The sequence below is a fragment of the Malaclemys terrapin genome, chromosome 8 (genome assembly GCF_027887155.1).
Source record: "Malaclemys terrapin pileata isolate rMalTer1 chromosome 8, rMalTer1.hap1, whole genome shotgun sequence".
NCBI classification, from domain to species: domain Eukaryota; kingdom Metazoa; phylum Chordata; order Testudines; family Emydidae; genus Malaclemys; species Malaclemys terrapin.
In genome coordinates this window covers 77706361-77727130 of record NC_071512.1, presented here as the reverse complement: position 1 = coordinate 77727130, position 20770 = coordinate 77706361, and the positions used below count along the sequence as shown (strand labels likewise).

The 20770-nt window shown below is 42.2% G+C and overlaps 1 protein-coding gene across 4 annotated transcripts in view; it reads right to left on the bottom strand.

Annotated features, from left to right (window-relative positions):
* Window positions 1–20770, bottom strand: part of TGFBR3 (transforming growth factor beta receptor 3) — a 174333-nt gene that overhangs the window by 45800 nt on the left and 107763 nt on the right. For all 4 annotated transcript variants that reach the window (XM_054036520.1, XM_054036519.1, XM_054036517.1 and 1 more), the window contains exons 4-5: window positions 19336–19473; window positions 2050–2233 (exon numbers count right to left, since the gene is read on the bottom strand). In XM_054036520.1, coding sequence (XP_053892495.1) covers window positions 2050–2233; window positions 19336–19473 — 322 coding nt within the window. The remainder of the gene's footprint in view (window positions 1–2049; window positions 2234–19335; window positions 19474–20770) is intronic.

Here is a 20770-nt window from a genome sequence, read left to right as displayed (position 1 = left end):
TGTTTCAAAAGCCTGAAACCTCATTCAGCGTATGTTGCATTTTGGCCAATTCAGTATTTTGTGTCTCAGTAATTCCCTTATTAAACTTGCAGGGGGGGATACTGCAAAAGAGATACTGTGTGCAATCTTCTTGCCATTTGCCTGCTGTGGTACATACTCTGAAGAAATCTGATTTTTCACTCTTCTGCCCATTTGAGGACTCAAGTCTCAACTTGCCAGGAGTTAAAAGATGTTTGAATCTAAAACCCAAATAGGGGTTACAGTTCAACTTGTTTGTAGAAACTCCTTGAAAAAGTGTCCATCTTGGTTGCTTGCCAAGCCCCATCTCGTGTGGTTATTCCTAGTTGAATTGTGGTGTTCAACATTTTTTTAGCTGTAGCAAGCTTCTTATATATTTAACTGCTTATCTGATTGGAGACTTCAAGATCAGCCTACAAAATTCAGTCCGATTTTTGAAGTATCTAATTAATCGTTCATCTCTACAGCATACAGACAACTACCACTAACGTACATATGTTCCAAGAACAGCAATGAAGGCAGTTTAGTTTAATAAACTAATAAATATATTTCTGAATGACCCTCTGGCATTAAAGTCTTAGACTGGTGCCAAGTAGAAAAGAAATCAAACGGGGGAATCCCTGCAGAAATTTGGCAGGTTTTGATAAAACCAACAGGCATGTTCTGATTTGCGGGGGCAAGACTCATGCTTCAGGAAATAAAGTGATCACATGCAGGCGCTTGGGAAAGCATGTTTTCTCCACATAGTCTTGGGTAACTGGCTAGGCAAATTACACAGCAGTTTCGTCTTCTCCAGCATTACTGCAGGAGCACTGCTGAATTAGGTAGCCCACTGGTTCTGGTAAATGCTATATTTCTAATACTTGCTGGAGTTCGCTAAAATTTCCCACTGATTTCTACTGTTCCCAGTCATAGTACCGTAAGGAGCCTCATATTGCTGGATAATATTCTGTGCCAGTTTTACAATACCTGGGCACTAACAGTTGTGCTGAAGCCTTCACTTTGAATCTCTGTGCTCAGTCTGTATCTCAGTATTATTTACACTGTGTTTTGGTACCAACATTGTTTTGATCTACAACTCTGATTATGCCTTCAGAGCACTAAATAAGAGAGAGTTGCAGCAAGTTAGTGAATGACTCTTGACTTTTTCTGATGCCAAATATGCATGCAGAATAAACTGGCACCCTCCACCTATCATCCAGGCCTGCATGAAAATTGTCCCTCCCTGGAAAGCTGCACTCAGTAACTCTCCACCCTCTTTGTGAAGATGTAGGGCATTATGGCCAGACAGCACAAAAAGGCTTCCAACTGCCTTTGTAAGTGGTGAGAATTTCCTGATGGGCTAACTGAATGGGTACATGCAGTAAGTATGCTGCAGGTCAGCACCATATAGCAAATCTCCTGAACTGACTAACTCTCAGAGTACATTCAGAAAAAAGGCAGCTGGAGAAAAGAGTTCACATTCTTTTAGTTCAGGCTGAATCCTTGAGGCTACAAAGTACACGTGTCCAAGTTGGGGGCTACTTATCTTTCAAAATGGTAGAAGGGAACAATTCTTTGTGCAAAGCACTCTATTCCCTGTCTATTTCTTGGATTAAAGCAATAAACAGAGAAAAAGCTCAGTGACTTTCTGGCTAGCAAAAATAAATCCCACTCAGCCTCAGTTTCTGAGGATCAATCCTTTCAATGAAGAGTACAAGCTACCTGATTAGTCAGCACGATTCATTTACCCTTTTAGCAAATGCGACGACTTAAATATTTGACTCCTCTAATGGAGTCTGGGCAAAATTTCCAAACTTGGCTGCCTAAAATAAGGCATCAGAATCCCTACATAGGAACCTAACTCCATGGCCTGATATTCAGACTTGTTGTTCCCCTCCCCCCACAGGTCCCTTAACCATGTCTCCATTCTAAAATATTGAGCATTATATTTCATTAAGACACACAACGTAAAATACAAACTATAACGCGCCTCATTCTCACCATCCTGCTATAATGCCCTCGCTGTTCTGTTTAAAAAAATATCCTTACCTTCTCCCACTTTGATGTAAATGTTTCTCGATATTTTGAGTTCAGTGAAAGACGTGACTGCTCGATATTCCTTTTGGGCCCACTGTAACAGATGTTCATTTCCCTGAGGGAAAGGCTTTTCTTCGGTTTCTGTTGCCAAGGAGAAATTTCCCTTCTCAAATTGAACAATGGAACCTGGAGATACCTGATGGGAACAAAAATGTATTTTTAATATGGACACATTTACCTAGTATAGAATTTTTTTTAAAAAGCCATTTAATCTGTCACACAGAAATCTGTTCATTGCAAGTGATGAAGTGACATTTGCCACCACTGCTCTTATCTTAAACTTCGCATGTTTTAAAATCTGCTTAACAGACAACTTTTAAAAACTGTTTAGACAACATGTAATCATTTTAAATATCACATGATCAGAAAGAACACAAGGTCATGCTTGTCCTGGTTAGCCGAAGATAATGACTGAAAGCCTCACCCAGATGAGAATACCTTATTTTATTAAAGAAAAACTCATTTTGTTGCTTTCTTGACAGGAGCATGTGTCTGGAGGCTTGAAATATCTGGTCCAAAATGTAAGAGGAATTATACATCTTTAGAAAAGAGCTTACAAATACACTACACTATCTGAGGCTCTGATGGGCAACCTAACATCTCACTCATATCCACTTTAAAAATAATGAAAACTGAGGAATAGTGCATGTCACTATAATGAGGATATGTGCAAAAGACTTGAGATATTCAAATATGTCAGCTGCAGAAACAGAACAGAGTGAAATGAAGAATGAGAGCCAAATAATTCTTAGACACGTCATGGTAAGGCCAAGCAACCCAACGGACTTTGGTGGAGTAGCAATGGAGTCAATCTGGAGCAGGTGAGATCAGAGGGCCAGATTCTCCCCTACGCTGGACTGCTTTCTGCCATACTGGTGGTGAAAAGTAGCCCTAAATCCAGCATTACAGCCCAAGGAAGATCATCCCAGTCTGGTGGCACAGAAGGCTGTCATATTGATCCTTTGGGGCTGGCCACTGGCAGCTAGTGTAATTTAGAGCATCTGTAGGTGGTTCTAATGTACATGTTTGGACTGGATCAGCGCATAGCTGGCTCAGGATTCGAGGAGCTCAAAGCAGTTAAACGTCATCAATCCTAGACTGTATTTTGTGCTCGTTCAATGTGATTGATGACACTGGTCTACAGTTTTTGAGAAGTCGTCTGCTTCGGAGATAAAATGTGCTATTTATTATGTATTTTGATGTGCTGAATTCAAATATGACAATTAAAACAACTCATTGGCTACTGTTTCTAAGATATTTAAGTGTTTACATTTTATGTCTATATATATTGTGTAGATAGTAGAGTTTTAATCAAATTGTAAACCTAGGTCTTTTCATGCGTTTATGGTTGCTTTACATGATAATATTGCACCTGTCCTGTTTATGTAACACTTTAAAAATCAGCAAAAGGGTTATATAAATAAAATGTATTATGAAACAAAAGGCAAAAAACTATTATGTACATAGTTTAGTCCTATTCAGTGTCTACTCGGCGCTTCGTGGCTTGTCTCTTGTATTCATTAAATGGAGCATCTCTTGTCACTGTCCAGCAATAGTCTGCAAGCATTGATGGGCTCCATTTGCCCTGATAGCGTTTCTCCATTGTTGCAACGTCCTGGTGAAATCGCTCGCCGTGCTCGTCGCTCACTGCTCCGCAGTTCGGTGGAAAAAAATCTAGATGAGAGTGCAAAAAAATGCATCTTTAGTGACATGTTGCAACCAAGGCTTCTGTATGCCTTGAGGTGGTTTTCCACCAACAACCTGTAGTTGTCTGCCTTATTGTTTCTGAGAAAATTTATTGCCACTAACTGGAAAGCTTTCCATGCCGTCTTTTCCTTGCCACGCAGTGCATGGTCAAATGCATCATCTCGAAGAAGTTCACGAATCTGAGGACCAACAAAGACACCTTCCTTTATCTTAGCTTCACTTAACCTTGGAAATTTTCCACGGAGGTACTTGAAAGCTGCTTGTGTTTTGTCAATGGCCTTGACAAAGTTCTTCATCAGACCCAGCTTGATGTGTAAGGGTGGTAACAAAATCTTCCTTGATTCAACAAGTGGTGGATGCTGAACACTTTTCCTCCCAGGCTCCAATGACTGTCGGAGTGGCCAATCTTTCTTGATGTAGTGGGAATCTCTTGCATGACTACCCCATTCGCAGAGAAAACAGCAGTACTTTGTGTATCCAGTCTGCAGACCAAGCAAGAGAGCAACAACCTTCAAATCGCCACAAAGCTGCCACTGATGTTGGTCATAGTTTATGCACCTCAAAAGTTGTTTCATGTTGTCATAGGTTTCCTTCATATGGACTGCATGACCAACTGGAATTGATGGCAAAACATTGCCATTAAGCAGTAAAACAGCTTTAAGACTCGTCTTCGATGAATCAATGAACAGTCTCCACTCATCTGGATCGTGAACGATGTTGAGGGCTGCCATCACACCATTGATGTTGTTGCAGGCTACAAGATCACCTTCCATGAAGAAGAATGGGACAAGATCCTTTTGACGGTCACAGAACATGGAAACCCTAGCATCACCTGCCAGGAGATTCCACTGCTGTAGTCTGGAGCCCAATAGCTCTGCCTTACTCTTGGGTAGTTCCAAATCCCTGATAAGGTCATTCAGTTCACCTTGTGTTATGAGGTGTGGTTCAGAGAAGGAGGATGGGAGAAAATGTGGGTCCTGTGACATTGATGGTTCAGGACCAGAAGTTTCATCCTCTTCCTTGTCTGACTCAAGTGAGAATAATTCTGGTGCATCAGGAACTGGCAGTCCTTCTCCGTGGGGTACTGGGCGTATAGCTGACGGAATGTTTGGATAATGCACAGTCCACTTTTTCTTCTTTGACAGACCTTTTCCAACTGGAGGCACCATGCAGAAGTAACAATTGCTGGTATGATCTGTTGGCTCTCTCCAAATCATTTGGCACTGCAAAAGGCATAGATTTCCTTTTCCTGTTCAACCACTGGCGAAGATTTGTTGCACAAGCACTGCAGCATATGCGTGGGGCCCACCTCTTGTCCTGATCTCCAATTTTGCAGCCAAAATAAAGGGGATAGGCTCTCTTAACCATAGTGGTTATACTGCACTTTTGTGATGCAAAAGTCACTTCACCACAAACATAGCAGAAGTTATCTGCACTGTTCACACAAGTACGAGGCATCTCTGCTCACTTTGGCTAAACAGAAATGTGTCCCTTTGCAAAATCAAACACTGACAAATAAGAGAGCACGACACTGTATGATTTCTAGAGCTGATATAGGGCAATTTGTTTAGCAGAGTGATGTAAGCTTCGTTATGATTGCATCATCCATGACTTCTAGGAATAACATGATGCAATTCATATCATGTATGATGCAATACCAGCTTCAGATTGCATCATTCATTGTTTTGCCTAAAAAGCAAGTACTGTCCAAACCCAGTCATAGATTTATTCATAGATCCAGTCAAAGATGTATTTTAGTCATTTCTGGTTTAAATTGAGATCCCTTCCCTTTATAACTCACTTATCCTCCGCCATTCCCAAGTCAAGGGTCATATATACTGACCCAATAGCATATCTTGAAAACTAGAGCCAATCAACAATTTTAAGCATCATTTTCGTTCTCAGTGACCCAGAATTAGTAAAGTTTGACTACATTTATTTCAGAAGCATTTTGGCTGTAGAGCAGTGTGATTGGGGCCTGATATCTGCTTCACGTGGTCTAGCAATGTTGGTTCTTCAAGTCCTAGTTTCAGCAGAGTCTATCCAGTCAAGTCTAATGAGAACAAGAAATGGGGGTGGGGGGGAAATACAGGAAGATTGATAACTTTTCTTTCATGTTGTGATATCTCAGTTCAAAAAGGATTACAGCCTAGGAAATTTCCTTCTGTGGGAAAGCAGGAAACTCTCTGATGCTGGAGCAGACCAAAGCAATGATAAGGGGAAAGAGAGAGATTTAAAATTTCTTCAGACTGTATATTTTCCACAGCAGTATGAAAAATGTTTGCAAGGATATACTACTCAAGTCCTGTTATACCCTAGATAATTAAATCAACAGGCCATTGGTCCAAATAATCTGTTCTGAATGAGTTAGAAAACACTTTGCTGAATTAATCCCAGAAGACCCAGACATGTCTTACAACAACCCTGGATGTATGGCTATGCATAAAGCTGAACTGCAATTACATTTAAACAAAGATTTAGATGGTGGCAGTATGATCAAGCCCCAGCCTGGGAGGGAGATGGTGACTCCAGAAGTCTCCTCACTGCTTTGAAGGAGTAAATTGCAACAGGTCTACCACAGTCTATCACATACTCTGATGCTGCAGAGAGTGTTGGTGGAGATAGGAGGTGTAGAGTCTTGACTCCGTCCCCTGCCCATCCACCATGCAAGATTGGGGGAGGGGGAATGTAGCTGCTGTGCAAAGCTGGATGTGGCAATATGATGTACCAGTGCAAGGGAGAAAGGGGGTGTATCATGCACTTTTCTGGCTTACACAAGCAAACAAAACAGGCCACACTCTTGCACCAAGAGAACAGATATTTGATCATTCATATTGCTGCAACATGAACATCTTTTTACTGCATTTCATCCTGCACTCTTCTTTTGATGGAACCTACACACAGTCTGGTTTTGAACTGCAAGTCTAATGAGACTTCAAGCATTATAATCAGAGCAATGAATAAACATCAATCTCTAACCTATCCTGCGCATTATTTATGCGCATGCTTCTCCAGAATAATAGCCATTTACATCTGTCTAGCTCTATAAACAGCAAAATACATCAACAATGAGTTCATCCAAGGGAATAAACTAAAGTCAGTTATTTTTACAACATTAAGCATCCATCATTGCAAACCAACAACAACTCGTTATTAACTTTCCTGGAGCTATTGTTAAAAGTACTAGTTTGGGACATTGTAAACCAACCTGCTTAGAAAATACAAATGCTCATCAAAGCTGAGAAACAGCTTGTATGTTCTAGCATGTTAAACTCTTCTAAAGTTCTTTCCTACATCCACTGATATTTGTTAGTATCATCAATCATTTTTGCGAGGACACACTGCACAGATCATATAAACTTCTCCTTTTTGAAGAGAGAAGACCCTAGTACTTCAAAGTTCATTTTGACCAGACCTGTCACAGAAAACAGTTTAGGAATCCTTTATCCCTTTGCCAGAATAGTTTTAAAGTTTAGACTAACATCTGTTTCAACTCTGGATGATCTTTATTTGTTGCTGTTCATATGATTATCATAAAATATTTTCATAAAAAGATTATATTCAGCACAACATAAGATACACGAATTTAGCACATTTCTGAAGCAAGAAAGTAAACTCTGCATACCATAGGAAAAAAAACAGTGAGGGACCAAAACACTCTGTCTAAAATGCATTTGACATTTATGGCTTGATTTTCAGAGATGTTGAGCACCCATATGTCCCCATTAAAGTCTGTCTACAGTGTGATAACCCCCATTCTATGTTTTTGGGAAAAGGCAGCAACAAGTAGACATATCCTAAATAGAAAAGTACAATTTGTTTAAAGAATCAATCATTTTATAATGCAGATTTTGAAATCCACCTTAAATTGGGGCCAAACCCATTTCTGGAGAAATTCCAGTGACTGTGATACAACTACACTATAGATTAATTTGACCCAACGCATCTCTAATGTATGTTCACATTGCATATTAAAGTGTAATACAAGGTGCCTTACAAGTTTTAATCTAGTTAGCACCGGTAACAATAGTAGTGATGACACGGTGGCACAGGTTTAGTGTGGACTAACAATCCAAATACATGCCTGCTGGGCCACTATGTGTTCACTGCAGCATAGACATACGATAAAATGTAATTAATTAGGCCCTACAAATGTTTATGCATGTTCCTACCTTTACATATGTGAGTTACTCCCATGGAACAATTCTTGTGCATATAGTTAAGCACATATATGTTTGCAGGATCAGGGCCTTGATCAGCTATGACTGTACACTAGAAGTCAATGGACACCAATATACCACTGCACTTACCACTATCAGCAATAAGATAAACCCTGAATTACCACAGTTATGCTACACAGTACCGAAGAAATGTGGGTCCTGATTGTCATTTAAACCATTTGAAAATGCCATGTGAAGGTGCCTTACTGTAAATGAATATCAGGCCTACGAGTTTTAATGACCAGAGTGTCATTAAACATTATTCATCAGACAATAGAAAAACGTTGGGATCTTTGGATGGCAATGGTTATCTAAATGCCAGTAATTATATCTATTAATGACCGTAAGTTATTACATCATTTCAAATAAAATTTTAATGCAGGGATGTTGTTCTGATATTTACTTATCAGATTCATTTTAAAGACACACCGACTGAGAACTTTCTATGCAGAGGAAGAAAGGATACTTTTGAACACTGAGCTGAAAAATATATTAATATATGGTAGTTTACAGTAATGCATTTTTCATTCTATTTTCCACTTATGTTTCAACTGATCCCATGTCCAGGGGTGGCAGGTTTGTAGAAATTTTGGTGGTGCCCAGAACCCGCCCCCCCAAACTCTGCCCCCCACCTGCCTAAGGCTCTGTGAGGGAGTTTGGGTGGGAGAAGGGGTCTGGGGTGCAGGCTCTGGGATGGAGTTTGGGTGCTGGGTGCAGACTCTGGGCTGGGGCAGCAGGTGGGGGCGCAGGAGGAGGTGAGGGGTGCAGGCTCTGGGCTGGGGCAAGGGGTGGAAGTGCAGGAGGGGGTGAGAGGTGCAGGCTCTGGGAGGGAGTTTGGGGGCAGGAGAGGGTGTGTGAGATGGGGGTGGAGGTGCAGGCTCTGGGACAGATTTTGGGTGCAGGCTCCGGGCTCTGTGTGTGTGTGTAGGAGGGGATGAGGAGTGCAGGCTCTGGAGTGGAGTTTGGGGATGGGAGGGGTGCAGAGGGAGGGGATGCAGGCTCTGGGAGGGAGTTTGGGAGTGAGAGGGGGTGCAGGGGTGAGGGCTGTGGGGTGTGGCTGGGGATGAGGGGTTTGGGGTGTTGGAGAGGCTCAGGGTTAGGGCAGAGATTTGGGGTGCGGGGCAGTGAGGGCTCTGGGGTGGGGCAGGGCTGGGGATGAGTTTGGGGTGCAGGCAGGCTGCCCCGGGGCTGGGGCCAGAGAGGATGACTCCCCTCAGCCCTCTCCCCACTGGCAACAGTGAGCTCTGGGGGAGGAGCCCCCCATTACCCCGGCAGCACACTCATCCCACACCACTGTCACTGCGTGCGCTCCTAGGGCCCCTCTCAGGTTCAGGAAACCCCCTCGCCTCCCCTCTGGTGGGTGCCAGGGGTGGGGGCTGCCATTACATGTGGCCTCCCCTGCTGCTGCCCCTCACTGTAGCCTTACTGGGGGTGGGAGATGGGGCTGCCCCTTGCCCAGCGTGCAGCAGGAGCGGTGATTAGGGGGTGGGGGGTACTGTGCTGGTGGAGGATCCCGCTGGAAAAAGGAAGGTACCTCTGGGGCGGAAGGGCAGGGGCAGGACAGTCTGCCCTGGCATTAGATGGGGGGCACTAGGACCCTGCAGCAGCAGTTGATGCCGTGAGCCAGAAGAGTGGAGTCAGCATGGAGCTGCAGGGAAGAGGCAGGGACGCTAGGGGGCCCGAGGAGGTGCGTGAGGCTGCAAGTAGGGGCTGGGGGACACTCAGGGGAGGTACGGGGGGGCAGCAGGCGGGGCCCAGGGAGAGGCCTGGCCCCAAACATTGCTGGAGCCAGGCCCCCAGGCCCTGAATATTGCTGGAGCCTGGGCACCATGGGCCCATATAACTCGCTGCCCCTGCCATGTCTAACTGCATAGGTTTCCTCCTCAGAATGCATTTGATTTTCTATTTGTTTGCTAATTGAAATTTGAAAACGCTCTGAACATTCTTTGGCATGACAAATGTCTTCCTGTGGGAATGAAACTCACAATAAGATCTAAAGATCCTGCCTCTTAGTAGGAACAAACTGAAGGACAGAAGGCAAAACAACTAACTAATGTAAGGGGATATTATAGAGTGGAGATGTTAGATAGTTAATCAAACATCTTTAAATACACATTAAGCTCTTCATTCGCTTTTTTAAAAATCATGCAGAAAAGTTTGCATATGAAATTTTGGTCCCACTACCAGATTTGAAAAAGAAAAGCAGAACTCTGCTGTGTCTGCCAGTGCTGGGATTTTTACTACAAGGACTTAAGGCTAGGTTAAGTGAGCCAACCACATTATTTTTTTTGGACTGGGTTCAACAAACTCTTCCAAAAGAAAGAAAGAAGAAAAAAAAAAAAGCAACCATCATTTTGTTTCAACACCTGCCTTTGTACATTAACTTCTTACCCTATAGAACCAATCTCTCTGAAAGCAGCCTTACTCCTTAAAGCACCCAGGACACGCAGGTGCACTGAAATTAAAAGTACCTCATTTAATTAAAGATATTTATAGCATTTATCTGAGCGCTACACAGTTCAATTGGTTGGCTAGCAACACACCGTGTCAGGCATGCTATTGGCTTCTCACGCCATCTCCTTATTTACTTGGTGGCTTCATAGTCATAGGGTGGAAAAAGTATTCCCGCACACTCTCTCTTGCTGTTGCTTTTGATATGGTGATTTCTAATGCCCTCAGTACTGCTGCCACCTTTTCTTCTCCTGTTGAATGCACTGAACATTCTCAGGTGATGGAGTGAAGGGGAATTTCTCAAACTTGACACACTAAGTCTGGAAAAACAGTGTGCAGGCCCAAAAGATACTGATGAGGAAGGTTACTAATCACAGAAAAGAAAGTGTTTCTAAGGGCTATTCTGCATTTCAAGTAAAGGAGAAGGGCAGCTACATCCTTTTCTCCATGCAATATTCTCATTCTCTCCCCCCCCGCCCAAATATCCATTCTTGGGGTTTGGAGAGAATTTCTACAGAAAACAAAAACTATTTAGGAAAAGATATTGTCTTACTGCACACTCCTATCCAGCAGCAGCATATTGGTCACAGAGAGGAACTCACACTGCAACAGGGATTTCCTTTCATTGTCCAGAGACAACAAAAAAAACATGTCCTTGATCCTAAAGAAGATCCTGTATATGTCTCTTAAGAGAGCTATGCAGCCTTATAGAAAACGTGTCCTTGTAATGCTGCCAAGGTCCTTTTGTGCTTGACTTATCTTATGAGTGAGTGCTTATTATGCAAGTAATAGTGCCTCAGGGGCAACATTAACTTGAATACCACATTTTAAACAATTTCATAAATATTCCATTGGTGAATGGGAACAGTTTACACATCCAAGATGGTTCCTTCTGCCCCCACAGGTTAGTTATCTTAGTGGGAGATTATCTATATTAATCATATGTAGCTAGCCATCCATGTCACATTAATTTATCTGAATGGGTAACAATATTCTAAACTGACGTCATGTTTAAATTACACAACTGAACGCACATAAAGATCAACAAACTAAATAAGCCAGTTGAAGGCTTCTGACAGAATCTACTTGAATTTTTCTAGGAATCTGTTTCTATTTAGTAGGAAGAAAAGAAGGAGAGAATTAAGATACAGACATGAAAGTCATTACAGCTGCCTGGTTTCCACTGGAATCGATGACTAACACACCCTGTAGTGATTTATTATTTCTAAATTAATCACTAGGCTCAGTTAGTGGCAAGCAGGAGCCTTCTCCCCACTCTGCAAACTTCCACCAGCTACAGCATCAGTTTCCTGTGGCATAGTAAACCTAGCCACTGAAGCAAGAGAAGAGGGGGAGAAGCCATGATGATATAAGGGAGGAGGATAACCCTGGATGCCAGCTCCACCCCTTCTAATTTCTCACTGGAAGAAGGTGGTGGGTGAAACTGCCATCTGGGAACACATTTCACTCTCCAATACCAATATGGCTGCTCCTCTTTACCTTCACATCTTGGCTTAGTGTCAGGCCAAAGGTGCATATATGGAGTGGCGGTCCTAAGAGTCAGGCTTCCTGTCACCTGGCATTAGCTGAGGGGTGGGACTTCCTATAAGAGTGAGCCTGCTTGACCAGTCATAGGAAGTGCAGAGACTTGAGGGGATATAGGCGAAGTAGGGATATGGGCAGGGGCTCTTCACACCAGATGAAAAGGCCTGGCTATAGTATAAGGTAGGAACTACAGCTTAAGAGGCCTGAAGAAATACCAGGCAGCAGGACCTAGGTTTTGGAAAGAACTGTTGAGTCCAGCAAGAGGCTGAAGTAACTGGAGTGGGAGAAAGCCATGTTTTGATTTAAGTTGACATTTGACAATATTGTTTTAATAAACTGATCCCAATGAGTGTAACCTGACTCAAAAGCAGCTGGATGCAGAGTCCTGGAAGAAAACTGAGGCAGGATGCTAGATTGGGTAAAACCTTGTTACATTCACGCTGAAGAATTATGTGGCAGCATAGAGAGGCTTTTCCAAAGATTCCTGCCTGGCTCAAATCCAGACAAAGTGATACACAATATAGCTGAAAGGTGTTTGCATATTATAAAGTTCAGAAAAATATCTTGGGATGTCACTGGCACTGTAATATATAGATATGTTTGTCATGTGCTACATAATTGTGCAGCAGTTTGTGTAGCTTAGTCGAATTGCTGCCTCTCCTTTCTCTGATTCCTTTGTGAAACAATTTTAAAATGAAAAATCCAGTTATTTAAAGAAATACTAGTGGAGTTTTAGGCTTAGATCTGATTTATTGTACTGTAAAATGTGATCTGATTTGGATAGTCCATCAGATTCTAAATATATATTTAACCTATCATTTTCCATCACTCCTACCCCCATAAATCCTTCATCTATTGCAAAAAACTTTAAAAAAAGCAAAAGCATGAGTAGCCTGAGCTCCCACCTGATGTGCATGAAAGTAGAAGATCCCACCTTTGTAGCCCTATAAAAACAATACTTTGTAGTATTCTGAAACTGTCTATGTGACAAAAAGTTCACAGAGCTATCATGCCAGAAAATTAAGCCCTAGAGAAGTTACTGTATACTGAACACTGTTTTTAATTAACCTAGTGTATTATGCTGAAGTTATTTCAAAATATTTGTGTGGGAGACATTTGCCAAGTAGAAAAGGGCAAAAAAACTGGAAGGATAGGGAATTATTTTCAGGCTTCTCAGTGGAAAAACAATGAATATTAATTGTAAATGTCCTTTTAAATTATTCTAAGCACAATTTCCCGACACTAAAAATCAGCTACATTTTCTTGCAATCATGGAAGGTCACTATTTATACATTTATCACTAGTCATGGCATTTCCTATCTTATCTCACTCTTCTTCTGAGTGCTTTGCTTACATCTGCAGCTGTTTAACAAGTGATTGGAAATTTAGCCTCCTGATTTCCCGTTAAATACTAGGCACAGGAAAACAAATAGCACTTGTTTTTCAGTGAGTTTTGTCAGTCATCCAAAATGTAGTGCAAACCATACAACTGCCTGTGGTTTGGTGGCAGAGACCCAAAATATTTGAGCCATATTTTTTTGTCAAGTCAAGAGAGTAAACCAATTTTTGGCAGAAATAATGAGTACACAGCTTCCCTCCTCCCCCTTCAGAAATGCATAAGTGACTTAATTACTAATCTTTATACTGGAATTAATTTATTTTTTTCACTGCAGTAAGTTTTTTTTCTTTTAAAATCTCAAGCCAAAAGACATAATACAGTTTTTCATGGTTTTTTTTTTTTTTTTTTTTTACACTAACTTTACTGATATGAGTAATTCCTTTAAAGTCACTGGGGCTGCTCATGTGAGTAAAGTTACTCATTTGTATAAGTGCTTTCAGGGCCCATATCCCTTACTCACTAGCATGTCTTAAGTGCATACCCTTCAAAGTAAGAGTTGTAGGATCAGGTTCTTCATAAACAGTTATAAATAATTACACATGATGATTTCTGCCAGAAAGTCACAAAGAACGGAGTATAAATTTTCGATGTCAATTTAATTCTAATTTTTGCACTAAGATGTTTCATTTTCCTAGCAAAGGTGTTCCTAGGCTTTAAAAGCCAGAGGGAGGGCTGCCACTTCTAGTGAAAGCATTCACCAGCTAAACTGTACCTGTAAAGCCCACCTCTCTGACAGTCCCATAAAAAAAACATGGTTTTTGGCCAGGACATTTTTGCAACAAATCATTCTAAGCAACAACCACCACCAAAAAAAGTGGGTTTCTGTTGTTGTTGTAGTAAAAGTAAACTCTTCTCCATACTGTTTTTGTTGGTTTGGTTTTTTTGCAAGCCTCCCCCCTCCACCCCTGAGCTGTAGCACAGGCAAGATGTTTTCTACAGGCTTTTGGAACGGCTTTTATAAATTTTCAAGCATGAGAATCTGACCAGCAACTGAATCTCAGTGATGTCCAAGACAACGCAGAGTGGGTCCAAAATTTGCATCTAAATTACCATAATCCGTTACGGATACAATATTAATTATTATATTAATAATATACTGATAGCATAATAATATTTAGCTCTTAAATGCAAGTTTTTATCCAAGATCCCAACACATTTTGTCAAGGTGGGTAAGTAATATAATCCTCAGTTTACAAATGGGGGAAATGAGGCAGAAAGAGATGAAGTGACTTGAGGAAGATTACACAATAAATCACTGGACGAGTGGGAAACTTCTTACTCTCAGTCTGGTGCCCTGTTCACAGTACAACACTATTTTCCTATTTATAACACTACAATTCTATGAAGCATTATCTCACTTCAACTCACATTGTATAAAAGATTATATTAAAGCAAACTGAAGTTAACTATGTAAGAGGCATGGCTGAAGTGCATAGCACTCTAAAGAGGGTGCAGTATACATTACTTCAAGTGTAAATCATAGTAGATCTTTTGCCATTTAGTAGTTTTCTATAGGATTTTAGTAATATTTTGGTCCACTGTTTGGCTTAACATGTAAAAAGGAATGTCTTGTAAAGAAATGGCTAAACTGTGAGCCACTCACATTACATTTTGAATAGACACTTTACCCGTCACTTTTCCCTGAATTAAACTATGTGTATAACAAGGCAAAAAAAAGTATTTTAATTTTTTTCCATGTGCACCAAACCATTCAGAAATGCTTTTTATATTTTTCTACCTTAAAGTATCTAGCAGGAAGATTTCTAGATAGATACTTAAGCTTCTTAATTACATTTAAATTATACTAGGAAACAATGAATACTTTTCACAGTTCAAATTTCCTCCCAAAACAGAGTCAGGCATGATACAAAATCCCAACTCTAAGCATATTGTTGGAAAGTTCAGATTCTGATACTGGCCCCTGTCTGTATAATGGGCTACAATGGATTGAATTCCCCTGAACTCTGGGGAAGTCCTGCACTGATCTTTGTAGCCTGAACCCATCTCCATTCCAAAGTGGTTCCATCTTTAAACAGCAACTCTGTGCTGTCTTCTGTTGGGTTCCTTGAACAAATTAATTCCAATGAAAAATTGAATACAATGTTCCACAGACAGGACCTGGCAGCACTATACAATGGCCAGAGCACCACAGTGGTAACAAAGAGACAGAGGTCTGGTCCTGGCTGTGCCACTGACTCACAACATAACCTTGGATGAGTCATTTACCCTCACTGTGCCTTACTTTCCCCATCTGTAAATTAGGGCTAATAGTGCTGATAACCTTTGTACAGTGTGTGCAAAGGACTGTGTTATGTGCTATTACTGTTATCATTCTCTGTAGTACTGGGGCCATTTAACTGAAGTGTTTGGCTCGGGTGCTAGGTTTGCTGTTCTTTTAGTCACTTAAAATGCCATAAACTAGCCAGCTGAACATCTTTTCATGTCTTCATTTTCCTTACTGGATGGTGATTAATCTCTAAAGAAACTACAGAGTGTATTAAAACACAGAAAGGCAATAAACTTATAATTGAGGTAAAAACAGTACATCTATTTGTTTTGTGAAATGCTCGAAAGAAAAGCTAGAAAGTCAGCAATTACCCCAGGGAAATGCTTCCATAGAGACAGACACAATAGTTATGACACTGCAGCAGTATGTGTTTCTTACATTTCTGCTTTGAACATATAATTTGTGGAAATAAAATACAAGGAATTTATTTAAATTTAAAACCTGCTAGGAAAGAACACATTAGTAATTAAGTTTCAAAATAATCTGTTTTCCACCTTAACCACAAGCTCAAGAGAAGTGAACAACAGAGATAAAGCTGAAGTGGATAAGCCAAAATATTTTAAAATAAAGAGGACCAGGTAATGTATCCTTCATTCTACCCCTAACAGAACCTTGAGCTAGAACTGTGTCAGACTTTGCTGGATGTTGTGGCAAGAAGGAAGGGTGCCTTTCACTCCATGGGTTAGAAACATTGTGTATGTCTGTTCCATGGTTCACTTTGAAATAAGAATCACCCAAAGTACTTCCAAACGCTGCAGGCCAGAGAGGAAAGAGTGGAAGCCTCTAGGGTATGCCTTTCACTGCCGATTTAGCCTGGATGATGAGCACCAGGGTTAGCCTAGCCCAGCTGTGAGCAGCCACACAACGAAGCCATACCCAATCACTGTGTCCTCACTGGTGCTGCACTCCCCTATATGAGGCGCTAGAACTTCTGAGGGGCATAGCCTGTAGTTCTGTGTGCTGCTGTAAGCTGAGCTGCTTTGATTCTTTCCCAATGAATTGTGGGCAAACTTGATTGTCCTCAGCACACAGAGAGAATTGTGGGAAGGTATTGGAGGACTGACAGAATTCCAGTGATTTAGTCTACATCCTCACTGCAAAGTGAAAGCAGAACCCAGGCTCTAACTCACACCCCGAGTCAGGGTAGCTAGACCAGGTTTAAAGCATCACTAAACTGAGATGAGAGGTTTTTGTATGTGGACAGGCAGGGAGTTAGGTATAATATCTGGGTAAGACCCCAGGCTAACTGCAGTGAAGACATGCCTGAACAGTGAAGGGAGAGGAAGAGAATGAAATGCTGGGTTGGGAGGTACTGCAGGTCTCAAACTGCAGCAGGTTATGCTGAGTCAGTGATATGGCACTCTTTGGATGCAGCCATCTTCTTCTCCAGGTTCTCAACTTTTATTATAAAACAAAACAAAACAACCCCAAACCTCTATTCCTTGCGGTTATGGAGAACACCATGCATGTGGGAAGCAGGCATAAACTGATGCAGTGATTCCTAACTGCATCTACAGAGCACCTGCTATTCATCCCAGTGACTAAATTAGCTCAGATGCTTAGTGATGATCCTTTAAATGTCAACACTGGTAACTAATTCGCTGCTGTCCCACATGTGACTATGGAAAGGGAGGGTCACGCTCTGCACAGCCTACTGTTAGTAATGTCTTTTTTTGGTGCCATGAAGTGGACAGACTTTGAGGACATTGGCCAGGATGGGCTGGGTCGAAATGGAGACTCTGGGCTGCTACTTTTACACGCTATTTTGAGTGTACATGAAATTAGCCATAAAAATGCACAGGATAGAGCTCAGTCCTGCTCCTATTGAAGCCAGTCTGAATTTTGACAAACTTAACTGTAAGCAGGATTAGTAGGGTTACCATATTTCAGCAAGCAAAAAAGAGGACGGGAGGAGCCCCGCCCTAGCCCCGCCCCTGTCCTGCCCTAGCCCTGCCCCACCCACTTCCCACCCCCCTCAGAACCCCCAACCCTCCCCCCCCGCTCCTTGACCCCTGCTCCTAACTGCCCTCCAGAACCCCACCCCCTACCTAAGCCTCCCTGCCTCTTGTCCCCTGACTGCCCCCTCCCTAACTGCCCCCCAGGACCCTACCCCCTACCCATACCCTGACTGCCCAAAACCTTATCCACACACCTCCCAGAAAGCCCCCCCCGAACTCCCGACCCCCCCCGTCTCTTGACTGCCCCCTCCAGAACCTCCCTGCCCCTTCTCCGACCCCCTGGCTCCCTTGTCGTTGGCCTTCGGTTCGCCTAAGGTCTCTCTGTGAGCTTGCTCAGGAACTGTCTGAGCCGTTCTCCCGGCATGCTGGGCAGCAGTGGGGGAGGAGCTCCAGACTGCCGGAGGTGAATGCAGGGAGGGAGGGAGTGAGTGAGCTCTGCTGCAGGGGGGAGGAGGGACTCTCTCTCGCTGTCAGAGCCCCATGCAAGTGGCACCATCCGGCTGCCCTGTTAGCCGCGCGTGCTCTGCATGGGGGTGGGGGGGAGGGAGTCCGGACATTAACAAATTCCCCCCGGACACTATTTTTAGTTCAAAAATCCGGACATGTCCGGGGGGAATCTGGACGAATGGTAACCCTAAGGATTAGGTCCTTCAAAGCTTAACACATTAGGGGCTCAAACCCCCCTCTTCTCTTGCACCTTCAATGGGGCTTGAGGAAAATAGCAGCTCTTGCATTCCACTGAACACCAGGGTTACTGGAGTTTAGCATCACAGTTAGCCAGCTGCAGGGGGAGTACACAGTGCATCCTCCTCACCTTGCACTCCTGGTGGCATTTTACCTGAGGCACAATGACTCTCTCTGGACAGTGCACCACTGTACTGTCCACCACTGCCAGCTGTGCCTTAAAAGCAAAATTAAGCCCCAGATGGATATCCTGCAGCTATAAATAATAATGTTTACTTCTGAGATTATGATTCAAAATAGTAAAGCTGCAATTCTAATAGAGAAGACTCATCCTTAGACATTATGTCATATGCGAAAAATCTAATCCAAACAACCAGTCTGTTTCACTACAAATAGCAAACTTGAATGTCCTGGCAAACTGAAAGAACATGATTTACAAACAGTAGGTAGCATTTGGAGCTTGCCATATAAGCAGTGCTCCAACCTTTTGAGAAACACTAATGGCTTCGTTTGGTCCTTCTCAGCAGTGCAACAAAACTTCACGTCAGCAATAAACTTTGCATTGTACACACGAGAAGCTCAGCTTATACATATTTGTATTTTGGTGACAGACCACACACTTAGCAGCTACTTGTAAGATGTCCTATTGCTCTGATGTTTTTAGCATTATAGTACATTCAAAACTTCTAATCAGGACTGGTGTTATGTCCTAGGCTACACAACTTCTCAAACTAGAAGTACTGCTAGAGTTAATAATCACACAATAGGTAGATTCCACAAAACCAGTTTTTTTTTTTTTAAATTCACATAAGTAACTGGGCACTTTCCCAAACTGCTTTCCCATGCCACCTAATAGCTCCCCAGAGTCCCACACTGAAACTTGATCTTCTGTTAAGTTTTTTAAAGATACGCTTAAAATCTTTCAAAATGAATATCATTCACTCCACATGTTGTGTTACAGAGCGGCAGAGGACTCGGTATACTTACGAAGAAAAATCTTTGGACTCCAGATGCCAATCTTTCTGTTTTCAGCTTCCAGGTCAGGGGCTGAGGAGAGTTCAGTAGGAACACCACAGGCTTATGGTGAACGTGCACTGAGGAAATGGGATTCAAATGTAACGTGACCTGCAGAGCAACAGAAAAAGTTGTGACTATTTCCCTCTAACTGTTTAAAACAAAATTAAATATAAAACTCTGATTGAATAACAGGTCATCTTTACATACATTAAGGTTTCTAGAATTCAGACCTTATGACCCAAGACTGATGGATTAGCCTTCTCCAAAACTGTCAGTCTGTGTTATCATTTGTGTTCTGAAGCTGCAAAGTGCTGCAAAAGTGTTTAAGAAAACCTTGGCAAATGTTGATCAAAAATAGTGTGGGCAGAAGGTCAAACCACTAAACTGAGGGTTAGAGAACACAGAGATAAACCAAAAGAACTGCAACTTGCAAGGGAAGCTCAGATATCTGATCTCTAAATGAAAGGCTGCAGAGGTTGTCTAGCAAGAGGCCTGAACATGCTGATATTGATGGGACTGAAATCACACCTGGGAAATACAAAAAAACAACCAGCACCAAACAAAAACAAAATTACACACAAGAGGAACCAGTCCAGTAACACAAGATGATACCATTACACCAGCCCTGACCTTCCTAGAGAAGGGATTCCAACAGAAATCTAGGCCTACAAAGGAATACATAAGAAGAAAATTAATAGAATTTCCAAAAGGACCATGTGGAAACAGGTATGGTAAACGAGACTTTACATTACAAAATAATGGGCTTTATAACCAAGCCCCTGTATGTCCCTAGACCTGCAGGGAACAAAGGAACAGAAAAAAATCATCTATGATCAACAGGCTAGGAACACAGCCAGTGCTCTATTCTTTCTAGGGAGAATATCAATAGCAGTAGTAGATTGCTGCCTCCTTAAAGGTGGTCCCACAAGACAATGAAAGGAAAGTTAGATGACCCACATGGCCATCAACGGGAGGGGAGGTGTTCCACATAAAGATTAATAGGAGTGGAGTGCCCAAGAGACTATTTGTGTGATTCACACTATGAAGAAGTTTGAGACTAGCTGGTATTCGGAATATCAAAGAGCAATCAAATCAACTACACTGTTGCAATAAAGGTTCATTTTTTAGAATGGCTCTTAGTACAGTATATCTTACTAAGATTATAGGTAGGGTTCTCCAGCCAATAGACCTTGCTCTACTACTATATCCCACAAGCCTTTGCCACACAGATTACCAGCTTCCTCCTCTTCTCCCCAAGCCAGCAATGCCCACAGGTCACTGATCAATCTGTAGTGCCTTCTGCTGTCTCTAGAGCAACAGGATGTGCTGCAGAGACAGAGAAAGGTAGCTGGCTGGGGGAGCACAATATATTCATCTTGCTTGGAGAATGAAGATCTCCACCCAA